The sequence below is a fragment of the Oratosquilla oratoria genome, chromosome 23 (assembly GCF_046742065.1).
Source record: "Oratosquilla oratoria isolate Oo_2021 chromosome 23, ASM4674206v1, whole genome shotgun sequence".
NCBI classification, from domain to species: Eukaryota; Metazoa; Arthropoda; class Malacostraca; order Stomatopoda; family Squillidae; genus Oratosquilla; species Oratosquilla oratoria.
This window is the reverse complement of record NC_134799.1, coordinates 22709066-22736276: the sequence shown is the minus strand read 5'-3', so window position 1 is coordinate 22736276 and position 27211 is coordinate 22709066. Positions and strand designations below refer to the sequence as shown.

The 27211-nt window shown below is 40.6% G+C and overlaps 1 protein-coding gene across 1 annotated transcript in view; it reads right to left on the bottom strand.

The window, feature by feature from the left end:
• Positions 1 to 27211, bottom strand: part of LOC143038025 (neurofibromin-like) — a 421021-nt gene that overhangs the window by 217774 nt on the left and 176036 nt on the right. The window contains exons 19-25 of the mRNA XM_076206875.1: positions 25693 to 25864; positions 25085 to 25224; positions 21234 to 21449; positions 16450 to 16654; positions 12126 to 12299; positions 2353 to 2517; positions 1995 to 2156 (exon numbers count right to left, since the gene is read on the bottom strand). Of these exons, the coding sequence (XP_076062990.1) occupies positions 1995 to 2156; positions 2353 to 2517; positions 12126 to 12299; positions 16450 to 16654; positions 21234 to 21449; positions 25085 to 25224; positions 25693 to 25864 (1234 nt within the window). The remainder of the gene's footprint in view (positions 1 to 1994; positions 2157 to 2352; positions 2518 to 12125; positions 12300 to 16449; positions 16655 to 21233; positions 21450 to 25084; positions 25225 to 25692; positions 25865 to 27211) is intronic.

Sequence of the window (27211 nt, the reverse complement as noted above, 5' to 3'; positions counted from 1 at the left end):
TCTCCATTTTCCTCACTCATCACTCATTTTCTTAGTGCTTCCCACTGCAACTACCTTTCCCTCCCTATCCTCCTTCACATTTAGCAACTCCCTCCAATACTCTGCCCATCTTCCCCTTACTGCATTATCTTCCATTATCATCTCTCCATCTGCACCTTTTACCTTTTCTTCTCTATTTGATTCGCCTCCTCTTTCTCTTTTAATATCCTTCCAAAACATATTCTTATTACTTTCAAAATTTTCTGTCATACTCTTACCCCATTTTGCATCTGCTCCCCCTTTGTTTCCTTTATCTTATGCTTAACTTCCCTTCTCTTTACTTTGTACCTCTCATATGATTCCTTCATCCTAATTTGTAGCCAATCTATGAATGCCTGCTTCTTCTCTTCTACACCTTTCTTTGCTTCCTCATCCCACCACTCACTACCCTTCTTTCTATTTCCTCCCGCCCTCCTTGTTCCACACACCATCTTTGTACACCTTAAGACTCCCTTCTTGAACCATCCTCATTCCTCCTCCACTCCTAGTTCTACTCTATCATTTACTCCCTCCCACTCATTCTCCTTTTTTTTCTCATTTAAGCAGTTCACTCTTAAGTACCTCACTACCTTCTGCCCTTTTCCTCTTTCTCCACCTATTCTCCACTCTCAATTTACCTTCCACCAGAAAATGATCTGATATTCCCCCACTCTCCCCCATTAGAACATGTACATCCTTAACTCTTCCTACCATACTCCTGGTAACCACTAATCCATTAACGCTCTATCTGCAAACCTTCCATCCACCACCCTATCCCATGTGTACTTATGCTTGACTTTCTTCCTAAACACTGTATTTGCTATCATGAACTCTCTTTCAAGACACATCTCCACCATCAATTCTCCACTACGATTTTTACCTCGAACTTCATACTTCCCAATCACTCCATCTATTGGTTCATTTCCTACCCTAGCATTAAGGTCTCCCAATACAACTACATTGACACTTCTCCCTAATCCCTCTATGCACTCATTTATATCTACCCAAAAAGCCTCCCTTTCCTCTATGCTCTTCTCACTACCAGGTCCACATGCACTTACAAAAACCCACATCTCCCTTCCAAGCTTCACCTTCATCCACATCAACTTTGATGACACCTCCTTCCACTCCACAACCCGCTTACTTATCTCTTCACTTACTAGTATAGCCACCCCTTCTCTCCCTCATCCCCTATTTACTCCTGAGTATCTCCCAGCTACACTCCCAAACTCACAGTTGCCCTTTCTTTTCATTTTTGTTTCACTCAAAGCCAGCACATCCATCTTTCTTCCCACAAACATACTGCCTATCTCTTCCCTTTTACCCTCATCTGTACCACATCCATGTACATTAAAAGACCCAAACCTTAAGGTACTAATTGGAAAACTCCCAGACCCTCTTATGCCTTTACTTCTTTTTTAGGAATGTCCCCTTTTGCAGCTACAGGTAGTAGGACTCCTGATCCCATCCCCGTTTTTTGTCGCCTTTTATGACTTAAGTGGAAAGACTTGGTGGTAGCATTCTTTTCCCCCACCACAGGGTCGGCGAAAAAAGGAAATGAATATTCAGAGATATGGTACAGGACAGTAACAAGGGGTTGGGGGAAAGCATAACAGAGGGATAGTCGTAGTATAAAAGTGTCATCATTTCTCTATGAACAGAGTTTTCCTCTATCACAGACAAAATGATGTGTGGCTCAGGTCCATTGGGGTGCCCCATATAGACCCTAAAGTATCAACTGCATGCTACTTTGCCACAATAACATGCAGCCAATACCCCAGATGCAGAATGATACAATAGCAGGTCACTATGAGCATAGCTCTTCCCACAAAATACAATTAGGTAAATACACACACACATGTATATATATACAGAGAGAGAGACTTGGTCCATTAAATAGTATGAGGAAGCTATAATATAAAAAAAAAAATAGCACTACTATAACAGCACAAAAAATCTAATATTGCAATGCAAACCTTAAAACAGAAGGCCATAATTTTGCTGCCAAGAGAATTTCCCCGAAACAAAGTCTGCATGCAGTCTGAAACTTCAACTTCCTTGTAAAACATATTCCAAAGCAATGGAGACAATAGGTGTTTAGCATCAAAGAGTGTCACAAACACTCTTGCCAACTCATCCTGTAAAATTGCATTGAAATACATTACTTCATAGAATGAATTTGTCATATTTACTGTAATCATTACATTTTTTTTTAAGAAGTTACTCATATGGAGTTATAAACACTATATCCATTAGACTATAGTATGATTTACCAACATTAGATTCAAATATTTATCAAACTCAAAATTATTTTAAGTATAACTCATCACTAACCATCTGAGGGGTGACCACCACTGAAGAGAGAGCCATGGCAATTGGTAGTTCCCCCTTATCCCCAATCATGGTCACCAACTGCACCAGTTGTTCATACCGGTCTGCTAAAACCGTTTCTGCTAAGGTGTCAAACTCTGTCCCAACTTGCAATATCTTGGTCAAAACCTGCAAAAATAACAACAAAAGTTATGACTTAATGTTGGGAAATGACCTGGGATCAGCCAGCTACCATTCACACCAACTAAAATACATGCATACACATACACATTCCAAGGGCTTTTTCCCTCTTTCATGGGAGGTAACCGAATTCAAACACAAAAATGCACTCCCACTCATTTCATCCCAAATACTCCATTCCAATTCACCATCCCTCCCTCCCACTTTTCTTGGCTCCTGAATGACAGGTCATCCCTGCATCTTGCCCACTACCCTGGGTCAAAAGCAATGCAGCAAGACACAGCACATCTACAGCAAGGCTGCTTCAGTGACCCCTTCCCCTCTGTTCCTTCGTGCAGAAAGAGAGAAGACAGAAAATCCTTCTGGTTGCATCAAAATATCATTCACACGTACTCCCTCACCACCCGACATCACCCACCCACTCCTTTCCATGAATCATAGCATCATCCATACATAACCATTCTCCACTCACCCTTATCTTCTGTCTTCTCCTTTCCTTCTTCAACAGACATTCCCTTCTTTCCCAATGCTCCTTTTACCCCATCCATCCATCTCATCCTTGGTCACCCCCTCATGTTCACTCCTTCCACATCTCTTTCACTAATCTTTCTTTACTCATTCTTTCAATGTGTCCAAACCATCCCAATACTCTTTCATCAACTCTATCTTCCAACTCACTTTCCATCACTGTTCTCCTCGTTTCTCACTCTATCCAACCTAGTAACCCATACTATACTTCTCAGGCATTTCATCTCACACATTTATACTCTTCCTCTCCAATGTTCCATGTTTCTGCACTATACAGTGCTGTCGGCACAATCACCAAAGTCATAAATGATGGCAGAAGTATTAACAATATCAGCAAAGTTGGCAAAAAGTGAAAACTACAAAATTATATGGGAAAAAAAAGGAAAATAGTGATGAGGAAAAAGAGAGAGAAAAGACACTAAAAAATGAAGCTAATGAAAAAAGAGAAGAACAATGACCAAAAAGACAGCTCCTAGAACCTTTCCTCCTATCCCGTATATCTGCAAAACCTCCCACATTGCCTTCCTGTCTACCCTGTCATAAGCCTTTTCCAGATCCATAAAAGCCAAAAAACATCCTTACCTTTTCCTATAGCTTTCTCACATATCTGTCTTACCACAAAAATCTGATCTATGCAACCTCTACCTGTCATAAATCCACTGTTCCTCACCAATTACTCCCTGTTCCTCTCCTAATTCTCTCAATCAAGAACCTCTCATAAGCCTTCCCAACTACACTTAACAAGCTAAGCCCTCTGAAACTACTACACTCACACTTGTCCCCTTTTCCTTTCTAAAGTGGAACTATACAGGCACTCCTCCAGTCCTCCAGCACTCTACCCTCTCTCCAGCAAACATTGAATAACCTCACCAGCCAGTTCATCATCACTGTACCTCCTTTTTTTTTTAGACATTCTGCATGGCATCCATCCAGACCAGGTGCCTCACCTGCTCTCATCATCTTAACTGCCTTCACTTCATCCTTATTTCTCCTCCAATATCCTCACTCATCATGATCATTTTCTTAGCACTTCCCACTGCAACTATCTTTCCCTCCCTATTCTCATTCACATTTAGCAACTCCCTAAAATACTCTGCCCATCTTCCCCTTACTACCTTCTTTTCCATTAACATCTCTCCATCTGCACCTTTTACCTTTTTCTTCTCTACTTGATTCGCCTCCTCTTCCTCTTTTAATTTCTTTCCAAAACATCATTTTATTACTTTCAAAATTTTCTGTCATACTCTTACCCTATTTCACATCTGCTCTCCTCTTTACCTCCTTTACCTTGTGCTTTATTTCTCTTTTCTTTTCTTTGTATCTCTCATATGAGTCCCTCATCCTATTTTGTAACAAATAGTTAAAATGTGTGAAAAAGTCATCAAAAGTAGCTGGAGGAGGAGAACAGTATATTAAATACGAAACAATTTGATTTTAGACAGGGAAGATCATGTGCCACAAATTTGATATTTTTATTCAAGATTAATAGATATAATGCAAGAAAGGGACGGATGGGTAGACTGTGCTTTCCTGGACTTACCAAAATCGTTTGATAAAGTACCACACAAAAAACTATTACGACAGCTCAAAACAAAAGGTGTGCATGGAAAATTATTGAAATGATTGGAAGATTTCTTGCATGGGTGAAAAATGAGTGGTGCTCAGAGATAAAATCTCTACCTGGGGAAAAAAAAAAAATTAAAAGTGGAGTCCCAGTGGGTTCAGTATTGGCTATGATAATGTTTGCTATTTATGTAAATGACATGGATGAAGGTGTTGAATGTAACATGATTTTCTTTCCAGATGACACAAAATTACTAAAGTACAGAAAAAGATTGTGAATCACTACAGAGAGACCTGGACAGGTCTGTGAATGGAGTAAAAAATGGGAAGTGAACTGCAACATTACAAAATGTAGTATAATGGAATTTGGAAAAAGTAAAAAAACAACAGGACAATATAAAATCAGTGCAAAGGAAACAAAGAAAGTTAGTTCTGAAAAGGACCTTGAGTAATTATCACTGAGGACATGTCCCCAGACAAGCAGATAAACAAAATAAGTAAGAAAAACCTACAATTTACTAAGATCAATAAAGGTGACTTTTAATTACTTGGATGAGGTAATGAAAAAAAAAGTCACACACATGAAAAAGATTGGAGTATGCAGCAACACTATGAACATCCAGTACAGATCCACACAGATGTCTGGAACAAACTGAATGAAACAAGAGTGTGCAAATATCATAGAAGAATTCAAGAACAAACTGGATGTAGCGAGATACAAAGACGGGTCACTACGAGCATAGCTCCCCTTCCTGTATACAACTAAGTAATATAGTCTCCTCTTAGCATCCATTCCCAAACGTCTATTTCTCATTACATTTTTTAATCTTCCAAGGCATTTATTGCTTCTCTCAATCTACATTCTAACTCCACTCCTCCCTTTCCCACTACATTCACCCCAAAGTATTCAAAGCTATCCACTTCCTCCATTCTCTCTCCCTTAATACTCACGTCCAATTTGCTGTCACCCTCTCCCCTTGTACATCTCATCACCTTAATTTTACCCACATTTATTTTTAACTTTCTTCTTTCACACACATTCCCAAACTCTGTCACTTCCTTAATCCCTCCTCTGATCCTGCTACAAGCACAGTGTCATCAGCAAACAACAACTGGCTTATCTCACACTTTTCTCCATTTTCTTTAACTAACTCCAATCCCCAACCCATTATCATTACCTCTCACACCACCTCATCAATGTATAAATTGAAAAGCCATGGTGACATGACACATCACTGATGAAACCCCACCTTCACCTCAAACCACTCACTCTCTCCATTTCTAATTCTAACACAGGCTTCACTAATCTCATAAAAACTCTTGAATGCTCTTATCACCTTTCCTCCTTTCCCATATATACATGCAATACCTCCCAGAGTGCCTTCCTGTCTACCCTGTCATAAGCCTTTTCCAATCCATAAAGGCCCAAAAAACATCCTTACATTTTCTTAGAACTTTCTCATATACCTACCTTACCACAAAAATATGATCTACGCAACTCCTGTCATAAACCCACACTGTTCCTAACCAACTTGGTTACCACTGTATAGTCCATTAAAGCTTGGGGTGGTGTGAGAGGTGAATGTAAGGCTGGTGGGTCAGGGGTTGGAGATGGTTAAAGAAAATGGAGAAAAGTGGGAGATAAGCCAGTTGTTGTTTGCAGACGACACTGTGCTTGTAGCAGGATCAGAGGAGGGACTGAGGAAGTTAGTGACAGAATTTGAGGTGTGTGAAAGAAGGAAGCTGAAGATAAATGTGGGCAAAAGTAAGGTGATGAGATGTACAAGGGGAGAGAGTGACAGCAGGCTGGAAGTGAGCATTAAGGGAGAGAGCCTGGAGGAAGTGGATAGTTTTAGATGCTTGGGTATGAATGTGGCAGGAAAGGGAGGAGTTGGGGTGGAGGTAGAATGTAGATTGAGAGAAGCAAGTAAATGCCTTGGTGTATTAAAAAGTGTAATGAGAAATAGACATCTGGGAACGGGTGCTAAGGGGAGGTTATATGAAGGAGTGCTTGTGCCAACAGCACAGTATGGGGCAGAAACATGGAACATAAGAGAAGAGAGAAGGAGTTTGAATGTCTTTGACATGAAATGTCTGAGAAGTATGATAGGGGTTACTAGGCTAGATAGAGTGAGAAATGAGGAGGTGAGGAGGAGAACAGGGGTGGAAAGAGAGTTGGAAGATAGAGTTGATGAAAGAGTATTGGGATGGTTTGGACACATGGAAAGAATGAGTGAAGAAAGATTAGTAAAAGAGGTGTGGAAGGCAGAGGTGGAAGGAGTGAATATGAGGGGGCGTCCTAGGATGAGATGGAAGGATGGGGTAAAAGGGGCATTACAAAAGAGAGGAATGTCTGTTGAGGAAGGAAGGGAGAGGACAGAAGATAGGCGTGAATGGAGAAGGGTTGTGTATGGATAATGCTGTGATACATAAGGGGGAGTGGGTGGGGGTTGGGGGGGGGGGTGAGGAAGTATATATGAGAAATAATTTGACGCAGCCTGAGGGGATTTCTCCCCGTCTTCTCCTTCTCTGCATGAGGGAACGGAGAGGGGGGTCGCCGAATTAATGAAGCAGCCTTGCTGTGGATGTGCTGTGTCTTGCAACACTGCTTCTGACCCAGGGCAGTAGACAGGAAGTGGTAAGATGAGAGGGAGGGAGAAGGGTGGAGGGGAGTGGAATATGTAGGGGATGGAATGGGTGGGAGTGGTTTCTATGCCTTTTTCTTTTTAGCTACCCCCATGTAAGGGGGAAAAGAGCCTTTGGTATATGTATGTGCATCTCATCACTTCCTTTAATCTCTTCAGTACGATGACACCTGCGTAAGCATCATGAGGCGCGAGTGGGTACACGATGCTGGCATTGGCATCTTGATTATATATATTTTTTGAGGTTGTATATGAGGTACCCCCTGATTCTGTGATCTGGTTTGGTCACATTTTGTGTTTATTATTACATATAACAAGGCTTTTTCCCCCTTATAAGGGAGGTAGCCAAAAAGGAAAAGGCATAAAATCATTCCCACCCATTCCATCCCTCAATACACTCCACACCCCTCCACCCTCCCTCTTATCTTAGCACCTCTGGTATGACGGGTCATCCCTGCACCTTGTCCACTGCCCTGGGTCAGAATCAGTGTCGAAAGACACAGCACATCCACAGCAAGGCCACTTCATTAAATCGGCGACCCCCCTCTCCGTCCCCCCATGCATAAAAGGAGAAGACGGGGAGAAATCCCTTTGGGCTGCGTCAAATTTTGCTCACAAATACTATCTCACCCCCCATCCCCCCGCACATTCCACCTCATGCATCACAACATCATCCATATACAACCGCTCTCCATTCACCCGTCTTCTGTCCTCTCCCGTCCTTCCTCAACAGACATTCCCCTCTTCCCCAAAGCCCCCTTCACCCCATCCATCCACCTCATCCTAGGACGTCCCCTCATCTTCACTCCCTCCATATCTGCCTTCCATACCTCTTTTGCTAGTCTTTCTTCATTCATTCTTTCCATGTGTCCAAACCATCCTAATATTCTTTCATCAACCCTATCTCCCAACTCCCTTTCCACACCCGTTCTCCTCCTCACCTCCTCATTTCTCACTCTATCTAGCCTAGTAACCCCCATCATACTTCTCAGACACCTCATCTCAAACACATTCAAACTCCTTCTCTCTTCCTCTCTCATGTTCCATGTCTCTGCCCCATACAGTGCTATTGGCACAATCACTCCTTCATACAATCTCCTCTTAGCATCCTTTCCCTAATGTCTATTCCTCATTACACTCTTCAAACCACCAAGGCATTTACTTGCTTCTCTCAATCTACATTCTACCTCCACCTTCACTCCACCTTTTCCTGCCACATTTGCACCCATCTAAAACTATCCACTTCCTCCAGTCACTCTCCCTTGATGCTTACTTCCAGTCTACTGCCACTTTCACCCCTTGTACATCTCATCAGTTTACTTTTACCCACATTTATCTTTAGCTTTCTTCTATCACATACTCTCCCAAACTCTGTCACCAACTTCCTCAGTCCCTCCACCGATCCTGCCACAAGCGCAGTGTCGTCCGCAAACAACAGCTGGCTCACCTCCCACTTTTCTCCATTTTCTTTAACCATCTCCAATCCCTGACCCACTACCCTTGCATTCACCTCTCGCACTACCCCATCCATGTATAAGTTGAACAGCCAGGGCGACATAACACATCCTTGACGAAGTCCCACCTTTACCTCGAACCACTCACTCTCTCCATTTCTAATCCTGACACAAGCTCTACTACTCTCATAAAAACTCTTGACAGCTCCTAGAAGCTTTCCTCCTATCCCATATATCTGCATAACCTCCCACAGTGCCTTTCTGTCTACCCTATCATAAGCCTTTTCCAGATCCATAAAAGCCCAAAAAACATCTTTCCCCTTTCCTATAGCTTTCTCACATATTTGTCTTACCACAAAGATCTGATCTACACAACCTCTACCCGTCCTAAATCCACACTGTTCCTCACCAATTACTCCTTCTGTTCCTCTCCTAATCCTCTCAATCAAGATCCTCCCATAAGCCTTCCCAACTACACTTAACAAGCTAATCCCTCTGAAACTACTACATTCACACTTGTCCCCTTTTCCCTTGTAAAGTGGAACTATACAGGCACTCCTCCAGTCCTCCGGCACTCTACCCTCTCTCCAGCAAACATTAAATAACCTCACCAACCAGTCCACCATCACTGTACCTCCTTTTTTTAGATATTCTGCATGGCATCCATCCAGACCAGGTGCCTTACCTGCTTTCATCATCTTAACAACTGCCTTCACTTCATCCTTCCTTATTTCTCCTCCATTTTCCTCACTCATCACTCTCATTTTCTTAGCATTTCCCACTGCAACTATCTTTCCCTCCCTATCCTCCTTCACATTTAGCAACTCCCTAAAATATTCTGCCCATCTTCCCCTTACTGCCTTCTCTTCCATTATCATCTCTCCATCTGCACCTTTTACCTTTTCTTCTCTACTTGATTCGCCTCCTCTTCCTCTCTTAATTTCTTTCCAAAACTCTTTTATTACTTTCAAAATTTTCTGTCATACTCTTACCCCATTTCACATCTGCTCTCCTCTTTGCTTTTTTACCTTTTGCTTTACTTCTCTTTTCTTTTCTTTGTACCTCTCATATGTCCCTTGTCCTATTTTGTAACCAATCTGTGAAAACTCGCTTCTTCTCTTCTACAACCTTGTTTCCACATACCACCATTCACTACCCTTCCTTCTATTTCCTCCTGTCCTTCTTGTTCCACACACCATCTTTGCACACTTTGTGACTCCCTCCTTGAACCATCCCCATTCCTCCTCCACATCCAACTCTACTCTTTCCTTCACTCCCTCCGACTCCTCCTTCAGCTTCTTCTTGTACTCCTTCTCCTTTTCATTTAAAGAGTTCACTCTAAGCACCTCCCTACCTTTGGTCCCTTTCCTCTTTCTCCATCTATCCTCCACTCTCAACTTACTTTCCACCAAAAAAGGATCTGATATTCCCCCACCCTCTCCCCTTAGCACATGTATATCCTTAACTCTTCCTATCATAATCCTATTTACCACTATATAATCCATCAACGCTCTATCTACCATCCTTCCATCCACCACCCTCTCCCATGTGTACTTATCTTGACTTTCTTCCGAAACACTGTATTTGCTATCATCAACTCTCTAGACACATTTCCACCATCAATTCTCCACTACGATTCTTTCCTGGAACTCCACATTTCCCAACCACTCCATCAATTGGACCATTTCCTACCCTAGCATTAAGGTCTCCCAGTACTATTACATTGACATTTCTCCCTAAATCCTCTATGCACTCATTTAAATCTATCCAAAAGGCCTCCCTTTCTTCTACACTCTTCTCACTGCCAGGCCCATATGCACTTACAAAGACCCACATCTCCTTTCACAGTTTCACCTTCATCCACATTATCCTTGAGGAAACCTCCTTCCACTCCACTACACGTTTACCTATCTCTTCACTTACTAGAATAGCCACCCCTTCCCTCCCTCGCCCTCTCTTCACTCCTGATAACCTCCCACTTACATTCACAAACTTACTCTCACCCTTCCCTTTCAACTTAGTTTTACTCAAAGCCAACACATCCATCTTTCTTCTCACAAATATACTACATATCTCTTCCCTTTTACTCTCATCTGTACCACATCCACACACATTAAAAGACCCAAACCTCAGGGTGCTGGTCCGAAAACTCCCAGACCCTCTTATGCCTTTACTTTTTCGTTTAGGAATGTCCCCTGTGGGGCTACAAGGAGAAGGATGCCTAGTCCCAATCCCCGTCCCTTTCTTCTCGCCTCCTACGATCCAAGTGGAAATGCTTGGTGGCAGTATTCTTTTCCCCAACCACAGAAAATAAATACTCAGAGAAATGGTACAGGACAGCAACAAGGGGTTGGGGGACAGCATAACGGAGGGACAGTCGTAGTATGAAAGTGTCATCATTTCTCTATGAACAGAGTTTTCCTCTATCATAGACAAAATGATGTGTGGCTCTGGTCGGTAGGGGCGCCCCATATAGACCCTAAAGTATCAACCGCATGCTACTTTGCCACAATAACAAGCAGTCAATACCCCCAGACGGGGTAACAGTAAAAGAGAATGAGTAATACAGCGATGACTTTATATCTTATGTGAGTAGTGTGATGCATTGTACATATCGCAGTCAATGCTGTACGCAAGAATATGACTCATACTGAGGTGGTTAAACTATATTTACTTTCAGTTCTCCCCTGATTACTTACTCTATTCCTTTGCCAACTATACTTAAGACATACACTCTTCCAGTCCAGTGGTATACTTCCTTCCCTTTGGCACATATCTAACAACCTCACTTGCCATTCCATTATATTCCTCCACATTAGGCACTCCAAATGACTATAATCTATCTCGGATGCTTTACCAGTTTCATCTTTCAATACTCTTTGTAATTCCTCTTTTCCTACAGCCATATAATTCTCCTTTTTGATTTATCTATGTACCAAAAGGATTCTTCCCCCTTATATGAGAGGTAGCCAGCTAAGACATGCACCCACCCCCATCCATCCCACTCCCATCTATCACCTATTTGTACCCCTTTTATGTTGACTCCCTCTAAAAAAATTATATCTATATATCAACGGCCTCTTTCCCCTTATAAGAGGTAGTCGGCCATGGCACATACCCACTTCACCCCTAGCCCCCCTTTTTATCATTTTTTTTTTTCTACACCTTTTTCTTTTTGGCTAAACCCCCCCCCCCCATGTAAGGGGGATAAAGCCTTTGGTATATGTATGTATGTACCAAGAGTTTCTTCCCCCTTATAAGAAAGGTAGCTAAATCATGGTACACATTCATTTCCACCCATTCCATTCCCATTCACCACCCTGATTTCCCTGTTATAGCTCTTTGTAAAGCTTTCTACTTTCAATAATATTAATAATAATAAACAAAACCAGTCCTTTGGCAATACCTCAATAAAAGCTGCTCGTGTTTGGAGGTCTTTGTGGTAGCCTAGTCCAATGGAATGCATTAATCCTGAATCAATGTTGGCTGATAGAAGATTAGACATGGCTTGGATGGTGGCATTACGTAATGTTGACAACTTTCCCGGTTGCATTCTTTGCCTGGATACATCTTTCTCCACCTGAAGATACAAGGAAAACAAATCATGTGAATAATAATGAAGAGGTATACAGTACAATAATCATAACTTATGACTTGCATTTCTGATATATACACAGTTAATAAAAATCTTTATAGGAAAGGATTACTATATTTTCATACATATATCAAAGGCTTTTTCTCCCTTGCAAGGGAGGTAGCCAAAAAACAAAGGGATAATATCCACTTCCACCCATTCTATCCCCACATATTCTACTTCCATCCACCCCCTCTCTCCTTCTTATCTTGGCTCCTCCTGGATGATGGGTCATCCTGCATCTCATCCACTTCCCCGGGTCAGAAGCAATGTTGCAAGATACAACTACTACCTGTAGCCCCAAAAGGGGACATTTATAAAAAAAAAAAAGTAAAGGCATAAGAGGGTCTGGGAGTTTTCCAACCAGTACTTTAAGGTTTGGGTCTTTTAATGTGCGTGGATGTGGTGCAGATGAGAGTAAAAGGGAAGAGATAGGCAGTATGTTTGTGAGAAGAAAGATGGATGTGCTGGCTTTGAGTAAAACAAAAATGAAAGGAAAGGGCAACTGTGAGTTTGGGAGTATAGCTGGGAGGTACTCAGGAGTGAAGAGGGGATGAGGGAGAGAAGGGGTGGCTATACTAGTAAGTGAAGAGATAAGTAAGTGGGTAGTGGAGTGGAAAGAGGTTTCATCAAAGTTGATGTGAATGAAGGTGAAGCTGGGAAAGGAGATGTGGGTTTTTGTAGGTGCATATGGGCCTGGTAGTGAGAAGAGCATAGAGGAAAGGAAGGCTTTTTGGGTAGATTTAAATGAGTGCATATAGGGATTAGGGAGAAGTGTCAAAGTAGTTGTATTGGGAGACCTTAATGCTAGGGTAGGAAAGGAACCAATAGATGGAGCGATTGGGAAGTATGGAGTTCCAGGTAAAAATCGTAGTGGAGAATTGATGGTGATGTGTCTTGAGAGTTGATGATAGCAAATACAGTGTTTAGGAAGAAAGTCAAGCATAAGTACACATGGGAGAGGGTGGTGGATGGAAGGGTGGCAGTGTGTTAATGGACTATATAGTGGTGACTAGGAGTATGGTAGGAAGAGTTAAGGACGTACATGTTCTAAGGGGAGAGAGTGGGGAAATATCAAATCATTTTCTGGTGGAAGGTAAACTGAGAGTGGAGAAAGAGGAAAAGGGCAGAAGGTAGGGAGGTACTTAAGAGTGAACTGCTTAAATGAGAAAAAAAAAGTAGAATGAGTATAAGAAGCTGAAAGAGGAGTGGGAGGGAGTAAAGGATAGAGTAGATACTAGGAGTGGAGGAATGGGGATGGTTCAAGGAGGGAGTCATAAGGTGTGCAAAGATGGTGTGTGGAACAAGGAGGGTGGGAAGAAATAGAAGGAAGGGTAGTGAGTGGTGGGATGAGGAAGCAAAGAAAGGTGTAGAAGAGCAGGCACTCATAGATTAGCTACAAATTAGGACGAGGGAATCGTATGAGAGGTACAAAGTAAGGAGAAGGGAAGTTAAGCATAAGATAAAGGAAGCAAAGAGGAGAGTAGATGTGAAATGGAGTAAGAGTATGACAAAGTTTTGGAAGCAATTAAAAGATATTTTGGAAGAAAATTAAAAGAGAAAGAGGAGGCGAATCAAGTAGAGAAAAGGTAAAAAGGTGCAGATGGAGAGATGTCTTCTTCCATCCTTCCTCAACAGTCATTCCCCTCTTCCCCAAAGCCCCTTTCAACCCATCCATCCATCTCATCCTAGTTTGCCCCCTCATGTTCACTCCCTCCACATCTGCCTTCCATAACTCTTTTACTAGTCTTTCTTCACTCATTCTTTCCATGTGTCCAAACCATCCTAATACTCTTTCATCCACCCTATCTCCCAACTCCCTTACCACTCCCATTCTTCTCCTCACCTACTCATTTCTCACTCTATCCAGCCTAGTAACCCCTATCATATTTCTCAGACACCTCATCTCAAACTCCTTCTCTCTTTCTATCTTATGTTCCATGTTTCTGCCCCATAAAGTGCTATTGGCAAAATCACTCCTTCATACAATCTCCTCTTAGCATCCATTCCCAGATGTCTATTTCTCATTACACTTTTTAATCCACCAAGGCATTTACTCGCTTCTACCTCCACCTCCACTCCCCCCTTTTCCTGCCACATTTGCACCCAAGTATCTAAAACTATCCACTTCCTCCAGTCGCTCTCCCTTAATGCTCATTTCCAGTCTGCTGCCACTTTTTTCCCTTGTAAATCTCATCAACTTACTTTTACCCACTTATATCTTCAACTTCCTTCTTTCGCACTTTCCCAAACTGTCACTAACTTCCTCAATCTATTCTCTGATCCTGCTATAAGTGCAGTGTCATCAGCAAACAACAACTGGCTTATCTCCAACTTTCCTCCATTTTCTTTTACCATCTTCAGTCCCTGACCCACTACCCTTGCCTTCACCTCTCAAACACCACCCCATCCATGTATAAATTGAACAGCCTGGGCAACAAAACGCATCCCTGACGAAGTCCCACCTTTACCTCAAACCACTCACTCTCTCTATTTCTATTCCTTACAAAAGCTCTACTACTCATAAGCCTTTCCCAAATCCATAAGAACCCAAAAAATCCTTCTTTTTCTTATCTTTTCTTTTTCATATCTGCCTCACCACAAAAATCTGATCTGTGTAAAATGAGTGAAGAAAGACTAATAAAAGAGGTGTAGAAGGCAGATGTGGAAGGAGTGAACATGAGGGGGCGACCAACAAGGAAATGGATGGATGGGGTAAAAGGGGGCTTTTAGGGAAGAGGGGAATGTCTGTTGAGGAAGGACGGGAGAGGACAGAAGATAGGGGTGAATGGAGAATGGTTGTATATGGATGATGTCGTGATTCATGAGGTGGAATGGGTGGGGGATGTGGGGTGAGGGAGTGTGTGTGAGAAAATTTTGATGCAGCCCAAAGGGATTTCTCCCTATTTTCTCCTTTTCTGCATCAGGGGACAGAGAGGGAGGTTGCCGATTTAATGAAGCGGCTTTCCTGAGGATGTGCTGTGTCTCGTGACACTGCTTCTGACCCAGGACAGTGGACGAGATGCAGGGATGACCCGATATCCAGGAGGTGCCAAGATAAGAAGGAGGGAAGAGGGTGGAGGGGAGTGGAGTGTGATAGTAACGGAATGGGTGGGTGTATTTTTTATGCCTTTGTTTTTTGGCTACCTCCCTTGTAAGGGGGAAAAGAGCCTTTGGTATATGTATGTATGTATAATGAGATAGTGGGGATAAACTAGCTCTGGATATTAACCACTTCCATACGGTGACGCCTACATAGGCGGTATGAGGAGCAAGTGGGTACTCGATGAGGCCGACGTCGGCATCTTGATTATATTTATTGTAGTCGTACTTACGTAACCTCCATTCTCTCTAAACTGGCTTCATCATATTTTCTATGGTTATCAAAATTCACGGATGAAAGAGACCGAACGATTGAGCACTGACTTTATTTTTTATAATGTGATTATTATGACGCAACATCACACGTCAGGCAGCTAATGCTGCCAGACGTGCGATGTGCCCCGGAGTGAAGAGGTTAAGCCCTACTGTGGAAGCACTGTACCTAGTTGCATTACCTTTGACCCAAACATTGTGAGAAGGGACAAACAAAAACTCTCTGACCATCTGTATATGAGCATGCAAACTTATGAATTTGTTTAATCATATAATGGCATCTACAGTTTAATTCCTACTTTTGAGTTCTAATACCATAATCATTACTACTAAGACTGTCATCCTATAACAGTAACATAAAGCCATTTCTCAAATTAGGTATTGCACCATTAATGACTACCTAACTTCTCTTCCCTATAACAACACCACACCATACAACTATAACAGCAATTCCCAAACTATGGGTCGCGACCCAAACATGGGTTGCGAAGTGTTCAAGAATGGGTCGCGAGACCATGTTAGAAAAAAAATATTTGTACCATTGTATTTTCATTTCATTGTGTTTTCAATAAAAGAAGACTTTCGAAATTGCTTTTTGATGCTTGGGTTGCCACATCTTCACCAGATCTGGATTTGGGTCGCGGCCAAAAAAAGTTTGGGAACCACTGAACTATAATTTGCACTCTTAGGTAACCATTTGAGATCTAATGCAAATCCTCACCTCTTGAACTTCTGTGCAGTCATTGAGAAGGTTGAGGAAGAGAGTGAAATACTTAAGAAAAAGTTGTGACTTTGCTTCCATTAGGTCTCCCCGGTCACTCTCCTCTGGTTGCAATGGGAGACCACGTAGCAATGCAGCGACAGCCTCCATACAGGCCTGATCTAAATCTCTGCAGTATCCCATGATGTCCATCTGCATGAAGACACTGAAAGAACAATACCAATTATTTGATGTTAACCCAATGTAGCAAAGGCTTACATGTTCCTACACATCTACCAAATGTACCTACATCTACAGGGTGTTCAGGATAAATTTGACACTTTGTCACTAACTTCCTCAGTCCCTCATCTGATCATGCTACAAGCACATTGTTGTCAGCAAACAACAAATGGCTTTTCTCCATTATCTTTAACCATCTCCAATCACTGACCCATTACTCTTGCATTTACATCTTGCACCACCCCATCCATGTATAAATTGAACAGCCTAGGTGACATAATACATCCCTGATGAAATCCCACCTTTACCTCAAATCACTCACTCTCTCCATTTCTAATCCTAACACAAGCTCTATTACTCTCATAAAAACTCTTGACTGCTCTTAACAGCTTTCCTCCTATCCCATACTGTATATTTGCAATACTTCCCACATTGCCTTTCCATCTACCCTGTCATAAGCCTTTTCCAGATCCATAAAAGCCCAAAAAACATTCTTACCTTTTCCTATAGCTTTCTCAAATATCTCTCACCACAAAAATCTGATCTCCGCAACCCCTACGTGTCCTAAACCCACACTGTTCCTCACCAATTTCTCCCTCTGTTCCTCTCCTAATCCTCTCAATTGAGACTCTCCCATAAACCTTAGGTACTACACTTAAAAAGCTGATCCCTCTGAAACTACTACACTCATACTTGTCCCCTTTTCCCTTGTAAAGTGGAACTATAGGCACTCCTCCAGTCCTTTAGCACTCCACCCTCTCTTAAACAAACATTAAATAGCCTCAACAGTCAGTCTACCATCACTGTACCTCCTTTTTTCAGACAATTCCTCACTCATCACTGTCATTTTCTTGGCGCTTCATACTGCAACTACCTTTCCCTCTCTATCCTCCTTCATATTTAACAACTTCCTAAAATACTCTGCGCATCTTCCTCGTACTGCCTTCTTTTCCATCTGCACCTATTACCTTTTCTCCTCTACTTGATTTGCCTCCTCTTCCTCTCCTAATTTCTTTCCAAAACATCTTTTTATTACTTTCAAAATTTTCTGTACATCACATTTGATTACCTCATCCTATTTTGTAACCAATCTGTGAAAGCTTGTTTCTTCTCTTCTACCACAATCTTTGCTTCCTCATCCCACCACTCCTTACTTTTCCTTCTATTTCCTCTTTTCCTCCTTGTTCCACACACCATCTTTGCACACATTGTGACTCCCTTCTTGAACCATTCCTATTCCTCCACTTCTAGTTGGATGGTAGCATGGCAAATAAAAAGTTTGGATTAGATTTTCTATATATATTTCTAACATAATTTTTTCAAACTCTGTAGTAATCATGATCATTCCAAATTGTTCGAGGATACTAAATATAAAATAACTGATATACTGAAAAAGGAAATACAGTAATTATGGGTTATTTTAACTCAAAAGAATTATGTTGGGAAAATATGACAGTAAAGGGTGGAGAAGACACAACACTAGAGTAGAGAAGAGAAAGAGGTGATCTACTGACTATATTTAGAATCATGAAAGGGATAGAAATCCTTGATATAGTTTCCCACATAGAGTACTGAATATCTGGAATAACTTAGATAATGAAACAGTGTGTGCAAAAACTATTCAAGATTTTAGGAAAAAACTTGATGCCCAAAGATACAAAGACAGGTCACCATGAGCACAGCTCCCTTCCCATGTAATACAGCTAGGTAAATACAGTTCTACTGTAGAGTATTTGATATAAGACTGAAAAAATGGTATACTCAAGAAGAAGAAAAAAAAAAAGGGATCAAGAAGACAACATGGAGGGTGTAGAAAGTTAAAAATGGTGTATACAAATATAAAGGGTTTGATTTCTGGATTAAACGAACTAAATGATTACCTAATAGAAGCTAAACCAGACATAATGGGAATTGTGGAGACAAAATTGAGAAGTACACTAGTACCAAACAGCGTTGGACATGGATTATATAATCACTAGCTTCAAAATAGGGAGAAACTGGGTGAAGAAGTCATGTTCATGGTTAAGAAAAACTTAAATGTGACTAAAGTTACATATGGAATGAACTGGGTAGAAGTGATCATAATAAAGGTTGAAGAAGACATGAAAAGCAGAAAATTTGCAGTGATTTATGTGCCCCCAAAAATAGGGCCTTGGGCAGAGAAACATCACTTCAAAATGTTAAATACTAAATCTTCATTAAATGAGATCTTAATAGATGGAAGTAACGCAGTACTCATGGGTGACTTTAATTGCAAAGAAATATGTTGGGAAGAGATGACAGTGAAAGGTGGAGAAGATCAGTGGGGAATGCATTATGCAACATGACCATGGAACATGCAATGACACAATGGGTAAAGGAGAGCACTAGATTTAGAAATAATGAAGAACCATCAAGACTAGATCTAATATTTACATCAGAACCTAAAATAGTAGACAAAATTAAATACAAGACACCAATTCCAAAGAGTGACCATATACTACTCAAGTTAAAATTCGAGGAAATATATATAAAGAGAAATGAGGAATACAGAAAGGGCAGACTGATGTATACCAAAACAGACTTTGAGAAACTTATGAAACTTTTTCTTGAAACGAACAAGTGGAATAAATGGATGATTCTAATGAAGATCTATAAAGGAGTGGAAAAATATGTACCAAAGCAAAAACAAGAGAGGGTGTAAATAAAATACTGGTTTAATAGAAGGTGCAGTGAAGTGAAAGATAGACGAGACAGAGCTTGGAAGAGATGGAGAAGAGACAGGAAACCTAAGTGGCAATTATATGTTAACCAAAGAAACGAATACATAAAAATACGTAAGGAAGAAAAATGCAAACATGAGAAAGAAATAATAGATAAATGTAAAGATCAGCCAAAACTATTCTATAGATATGTAAATGGGAAACTGAAAAAAAACAACAGGAAATAGTGAAACTATGGCAAGGGAATACGAAATACATACAAGACATCAAAATGCCAGAAGTTATGGGCAAACACTTTAAGTGAGTTTTCACTAAAGAAAAAGTAAACCATAGGTTGAAGGGAGAGAAGTGAATCCCCTCCCCCCCAAGGAAATAATAACAGAAATAAATAATGGACCAAGTAACAAACCTTGATGTCAGAAAATCACATGGCCTGGATGGAATAGCAAACTGGATATTAAAAGAATGTAAAGAACTAGTAGACAAAATATACAACATAATATTTTGCTCTCTCAAAGAAGGAAAAATGCCACAAGGCTGGAAAAATGCTGATATTGTACCAATCTATAAAGGAGGAAATAATGAAGACCCAACAAGTTAGAGACCAGTTTCCCTTACAAGCAAATAGCAAAAATCTGCTAAAAAGTTATAAAAGATAGATGGATAAACATCTGGAGGAGAATAATATAATAAATCTGAGACAATTTGGATTCAGACAAGGAAGATCGTGCACCACAATCTGATCTGCTTTTACTCGAGGCAGATATAATACAAGGGATGGATGGAAACAATAGGAGAGATACAAGGTAAACTAATGAAGTGGATGGAGGACTTTTTATATAAAAGAAAAATGAGGGCAGTGCTCAGAGACAGGACTTCTATTTGGGAAGATGTAATTAGTGGAGTCCCACAAGGATCAGTGCTGGCTCCAATAATGTTTGCCATTTATGCGAGTGACATGGATGAGGGAGTGGAATATTATACGAGCTTCTTTATAGATGATGCAACACTGTTGAATAAAGTGAGTACTGAAATGGACTGCAAATCATTACAGAGAGATCTAAAGAGGGTTTGGGAATGGAGTCAGAAATGGGAAGTGAAATTCAACACACAAAAATGTAGCATAATGGAGTTTGGAGGGAGAAGAAAAAAAAAAAAGTGATATCTGGAAGATATAAAATTGGTGAAAAAGAAGTTAAGAAAGTTAAGAAAGGAGGATCTGAAAAAGACCTGGGAGTGATTATCACAAAAGATATCCCCCCTGACAAACATATAAACAAGGTTGTTGGTGAAACCTACAACTTACTGAGAGCAATAATAGTGGCTTTTACCTTCTAGGATGAAACCTCATAGACACCATCCCTCCAAAACTAGAATATCTATCAGTGGTAGAGTCCTCACATAGAAGGAAGGATATAAGTAAGACCAAGAGAATACATAGGGCAGCAAACTTACCAATTCCCAGCCTGTCTGATAAACTATATATGACTAAAAGAACTAGCTCTGCCAGCATTGAAAGATCAAAGAGAAAGACTTGATATGACTACAGCATTCTGGTTAACAAATTTCATAACAGGAAAACAATGCAGTCAATAAATCAAAACAATCAAATCTCTGGAACAAAAAGGATATCCAATTGAGCCCCTCAGGATGCAATAATTTGACTTTTACTATTCAATCTTTTCATAAGTGATCTTCCAACTTTAGAACTAAACACCAATGTTCTCAATTGCAGATGGCCTGACAATAATAACCCAACACAGTAAATACAAAGTAACAGTAAAGAACACCCAAGCCTGCTTTTCTATCCACCAGACATTAACATGCTTCTATTACTCTACTCCACAATTCAACTCCACTTACCCTGATGCAGAAGCAACATCAATATTCCCAGAAGGAGCAATCTGATGAGAATTACCCATAACCCAGTCTGTGAGGTAGTCAACCATCTTGTTCCGAAATTTCATTTCCTGCCGAAAGGCAAGATCATCCCTTCTCTGCATCATAACTTCAACCAATTGACACAACTTTGTTTTGATGTGTAATGTGTGCACTGTCGTATCCAGATGTCTAACATATCTGCAACATAAAAATTATAGTTTCTATCATATGGAACACATATTCTCCTAAAATTCTCTGAACTTGATATCACTGCCAAATGTGGAATATTATTAACATTAACCACTTCAGTATGACTTAAATTCTCACACATAGCATTGGGTGCCATATGTAATTTGCATCACACTACATGCATTATAAAATATAGTCACTGTTGTATTACTCATTCTCTTTTACTCTGATGATCTGCCATCCAGGAGGTGCCATGATAAGAGGGAGGTAAGAGGGTGAAGGGGGTTGGAGTGTGATTAGGGATGGAATGGGTGGGAGTGGTTTTATGCCTTTGTTTTTTTGGGTACCTCCCTTGTAAGGGGTAAAAAAGCCCTTACAAGGGCAATAATAAACACAGAATATGTGATCAAACCAGTTCACAGAATCTGGGGATAACTCATATACAACTACAAAAAATATATATACATACATACATACATATACCAAGGCTTTTTCCCCCTTACAAGGGAGGTACCCAAAAAGAAAAAGGCATAAAATCATTCCCACCCATTCCATCCCTGAATACACTCCACTCCCCTCCACCCTCCCTCCCATCTTAGCACCTCCTGGATGATGGGTCATCCCTGCATCTTGTCCACTGTCCTGGGTCAGAGGCAATGTCGCAAGTCACAGCACATCCACAGCAAGGCTGCTTCATTAAATCGGCAACCCACCCTCTCCGTCCCCCCATGCATAAAAGGAGAAGACGGGGAGAAATCCCTTCGGGCTCCGTCAAATTTTGCTCACACATACTACCTCACCCCCCATCCCCCTGCCCATTCCACCTCATGCATCACAACATCATCCATATACAACCATTCTCCATTCACCCCTGTCTTCTGTCCTCTCCCATCCTTCCTCAACAGACATTCCCCTCTTTCCCAAAGCCCCCTTCACCCCATCCATCCATCTCATCCTAGGATGTCCCCTCATGTTCACTCCCTCCACATCTGCCTTCCATACCTCCTCTTTTACCAGTCACTCATTCTTTCCATGTGTCCAAACCATCCAAATACTTTTTCATCAACCCTATCTCACAGCTCCCTTTCCACCCCTGTTCTCCTCCTCACCTCCTCATTTCTCACTCTATCTAGCCTAATGACCCCCATCATACTTCTCAGACACATCTAAACATATTCAAACTCCTTCTCTCTTCCCCTCTTATGTTCCATGTTTCTGCCCCATACAGTGCTGTTGGCAGATATAGTATAATCAAAACACCAATGCAGGCATCCTTGTGTACCCACTCACACCTCAAGATGCCTATGTGGGTGTCATCGTACCAAAGTGGTTAAAATGAACTATGATTTTCAAAGTACACATGGTAAAGATATCTTGGATAAGAGCAATGTGTTTGTATATATTTTTTTCAATACCAAACCACCTGTTTTACTAACCCAAACCAAACTAAAACCACAGAGTATTCAATTACAATTTTTAAATTAAAAAAAGTGCACCCACTTGAGTTGTGGGAAAAAAAAAAAAGTATGGGAGAAGTTTTCCAACAAGAAACCTAAGGTTTGGGTCTTTCAATGTGCATGGATTTGGCACAGATGAGAGTAAAAGGGAAGAGATAGGCAATATGTTTTTGAGATGGATGTGTTGGCATTGAGTGAAACGAGTTGAAAAGGAAAGTCAAGTTTGAGTTTGGGGGTGTAGTTGGGAGGGTGTCAAGAGTGAAAAGAGGAGGGAAAGAGGGGGTGGCTATACTAGTAAGTAAGGATATAGGTAAGCGTGTGATGGAGTGGAAGGAGTTTTTTTTTCAAGGTTAGTGTGGATAAAGGTGAGAATGGAAAGGAAGATGTATTTACCTAGTTGTATTATACGGGGAGTTATGCTCGTGGTGACCCGTCTTTGTATCTCTCAGCATCAAGATTTTTCCTTAAAATCTTGAATAGTGTTTGCACACACAGTTTCTTTATTTAATTTGTTCCAAGTACCTATCACTCTGTGTGGGAAGCTGTATTTTTTTTTCAGATCTTTTCTGTAATTACCTTTTTTTAGTTTCTTTTTGTGTCCTCTCGTTTTTCAAGAATCCCATTTCAATAAGTCATTCTTATCTAAGATTTCCATTCCTTTCATTATTCCATAGATAGTAAGTCTCCTCTTTCCCTTCTTTGTTCCAGAGTTGATAATTCTAATTTGGAGTCTTTGCTCATATGTCATTTTGGAAAGAGTTGGTGCCAGTTTTGTTGTTGCTCTTTGTATGTCAGGGGTGTGTTATGTCGCCCTGGCTGTTCAATCTTTACATGGATGGGGTGGAGCAAGAGGTGAATGCAAGGTTAGTGGGTCAGGGGTTGGAGATGATTAAGGAAAATGGAGAAAAGGTGAGCCAGTTGTTGTTTGCTGATGACACTGCGCTTATAGCAGGATCAGAGGAGGGCTTGAGGAAGTTAGTGACAGAGTTTGAGAAGGTGTGTGAAAGAAGGAAGCTAAAGATAAATGTGGGTAAAAGGTGATGAGATGTACAAGGGGAGAGTGACAGTAGACTGGAAGTGAGCATTAAGGGTGAGAAACTGGAGGAAGTGGATAGTTTCAGATACTTGGGTGCAAATGTGACAGGAAAGGGAGGAGTTGGGGTGGAGGTAGAATGTAGATTGAGAGAAGCGAGTAAATGCCTTGGTGGATTAAAAAGAGAAATAGACATCTGGGAATGGATGCTAAGAGGAGGTTATATGAAGGAGTGATTGTGCCAACAGCAATGTACGGTGCAGAAACATGGAACATGAGAGAGGAAGAAGAAGGAGTTTGAATGTGTTTGAGATGAGGTGTCTGAGAAGCATGATAGGGGTTACTAAGCTAGATAGAGTGAGAAATGAGGAGGTGAGGAGGAGAACAGGGGTGGAAAGGGAGCTGGGAGATAGGGTTGATGAAAGAGTATTGGGATGGTTTGGACACATGGAAAGAACGAGTGAAGAAAGATTAGTAAAAGAAGTGTAGTTTGGATCTGTGGTTTGGATTTATGCCTTTGTTTTTGGCTACCTCCCTTGTAAGGTGGGAAAAGCTATGGGTATATGTATGTTTATTGGCTACCTTCCTTATATGGGGGAAAAAGGCCTTTGGTATGTGTATGTATATGTATGAAACACATCCATGCACAATGAACCACTTACTAGGATTCTGGTTGAGTTCTCCCAAGCCCTCTTCATAGCATAATAATGCAGAGAAGAGCCCCTTTACTTGTCCCCTCACTACATCACATTTAGTCATCTTGTACAACATACATGAGAATAAAACAGGAAAATTCTCCTCCCCCCTCCCCCAACACAGTGGGATCATGAAGTAATAATCATAGAGGTGATAAGGACTGGTTCAAGGGAACAGCACAAAGGAGGGACAGGAGTACTAAAGCATCATCATTCCTTTATGAATAGAATAATTACTATGTATATCTATATATTTAGGGGTTCTTCACCCTTTTATGGGAAATAGCCAGTCAAGGCATGCACCCACTCCTGCCCATTCCATTTCCATCCACCACCAATTGTTTTCCTCTTATCTTAGCTCCTTGTGGATGAAGGGTCATCACATTATGAGTAGAATTACAATAAATAAATAAATCCAACTTGTAAGTAATCACACAGTTGAGTCCATATGTTATTCACCTGACAATAGCAAGCATCATTGGCTCTATGGATGTAACTCCCAAGTGTTCTGCAGGATGATCAGTTTTGTTTTCCAATACATTTTTCATGATGAAGATGATATGTTCTATGAGTTGAGTACTGATTTCACTCACCATGACCTGTACATACAGAAGAAAAAATATATATATATTTATATGCATATTATTACTTCAGTGGAAGACAAGCTCATTTCACACATATTGACATTATATTGTGCACCATCCACAACACAACATCATCCTCTCTAATAACCATGGGTGTCAATGGATGTTTTCATACACTGCAACCACAACCATGTGTTTTCATATCCATAGATACCCATGGTTATTTGAGAGCACAACACTGTGTTGTGGATGGTGCATGGTGAAAATTAGATATGTGTGAAATGAGCCTTAGTAAATTAATTTATCAAAAATATGTCAAATGAGAAGCACTGTAAAGTTTATCTTGATCTTACACCAACCTATCCACAAAATATATCATTTAACACTAACTACTCATTAGATCTTTTTACAATACACAGAAGATACAACTGGACATACCTCACTAAATTGAAAAACATGGCAAAATCAAATGTGACAATTTACCTGTCCCTGCTGATCAAAGAATTTGTCAACAATAACTTTGATCTGATCAAAGAGGATTGGGTAGAGGAGGGGTGACATTTCATGGCCAACTAACTCCTTAACATGCTTCTGAATTTGTGCACCAAACTTCTCATTGGAACAAACCAACAACTTTAACAAATGACCAACAAACCTTAGAAAAGAAACAAAAATTCACAGATTAGCATAGCACATTTATTTGTGAAGATTTATGCTGAGCAAATATGAATGCATTAATTCTTACAATGCTCAACATTATAATAATCCTATTATCAAATGATCAATACTTCCCATCATATATATATATATATATATATATATATATATATATATATATATATACACAAGTAGAGAAAACTACCACTTACCTACAAGTAGTACAACAATGACAAAGTAAATAAAATAAATAATCATTACTAAGGAGGGGTGAGTTGAGTTTGGGAATGTAGTTGGGAGGATCTCAGGATTGAAGAGAGGACAAGGGAGAGAAGGGGTGGCTATTCTAGTAAGTAAAGAGATAGGTAAGTGTGTAGTGGAGTGGAATTTTGTTCAAAGATAATGTGGATGAAGGTGAAACTGGGAAGGGAGATGTGGGGTTTTGTAAGTGCATTTGGACCTGGTGGTGAGAAGAGTGTAGAGGATTTAAATGAGTGCATTAAGGGATTAGGGAGAAATGTCAATGTAGTGGTATTGAGAGACCTTAATGCTAGGGTAGGAAATTAACCAATAGACGGAATGGTTGGGAAGTGTGAAGTTCCACTGTAATGGAGAGTTTATGGTGATATGTCTAGAGAGTTTATGATAGCAAATGCAATGTTTAGGAAGAAAGTCAAGAATAAGTACACATGGGAGAGGGTGGTGGATGGAAGGGTGGTAGAGTATTAATGGACTATATGGTGGTAACCTGGAAAATAATACGAAGAGTTAAGGATGTACATGTTCTGAGGGGAGAGAGTGGGGAATATCTGATCACTTTTTGGTGGAAGGTAAGTTGAGAATAGAAGATAAATGGAGTACGAGGTAAAGGGCACAAGGTAGGGAGGTGCCTAAAGTGAAATGCTTAAATGAGAGAGAAAAGGACAAGTACAGGGAAAAGCTAAGAGAGGAGTAGGAGTGAAGGATAAAGTAGAACTAGGAGTGGAGGAATGGGGATGGTTCAAGGAGGGAATCACAAGGTGTGCAAAGATGGTGTGGAACAAGGAGGATGGGAGGAAATACAAGGAAGGGTAGTGAGTGGTGGGACGAGGAAGCAAAGAAGGTTGTAGAAGAGAAGCAAGCATTCACAGATTGATTACAAAAAAAAGATGGGAGAATCAAATGAGAGGTACAAAGAAAAGAGAAGTAAAGCATAAGATAAAATAGGCAAAGAGGAGAGCAGATGTGAAATGGGGTAAGAGTATGACAGAAATTTTAAAAATAAAAAGATAATTTGGAAAGAAATTAAGAGAGGAAAATGGAGAAATAAGGAAAGATGAGGTGAGGGCACTTGATAGAGGATGAG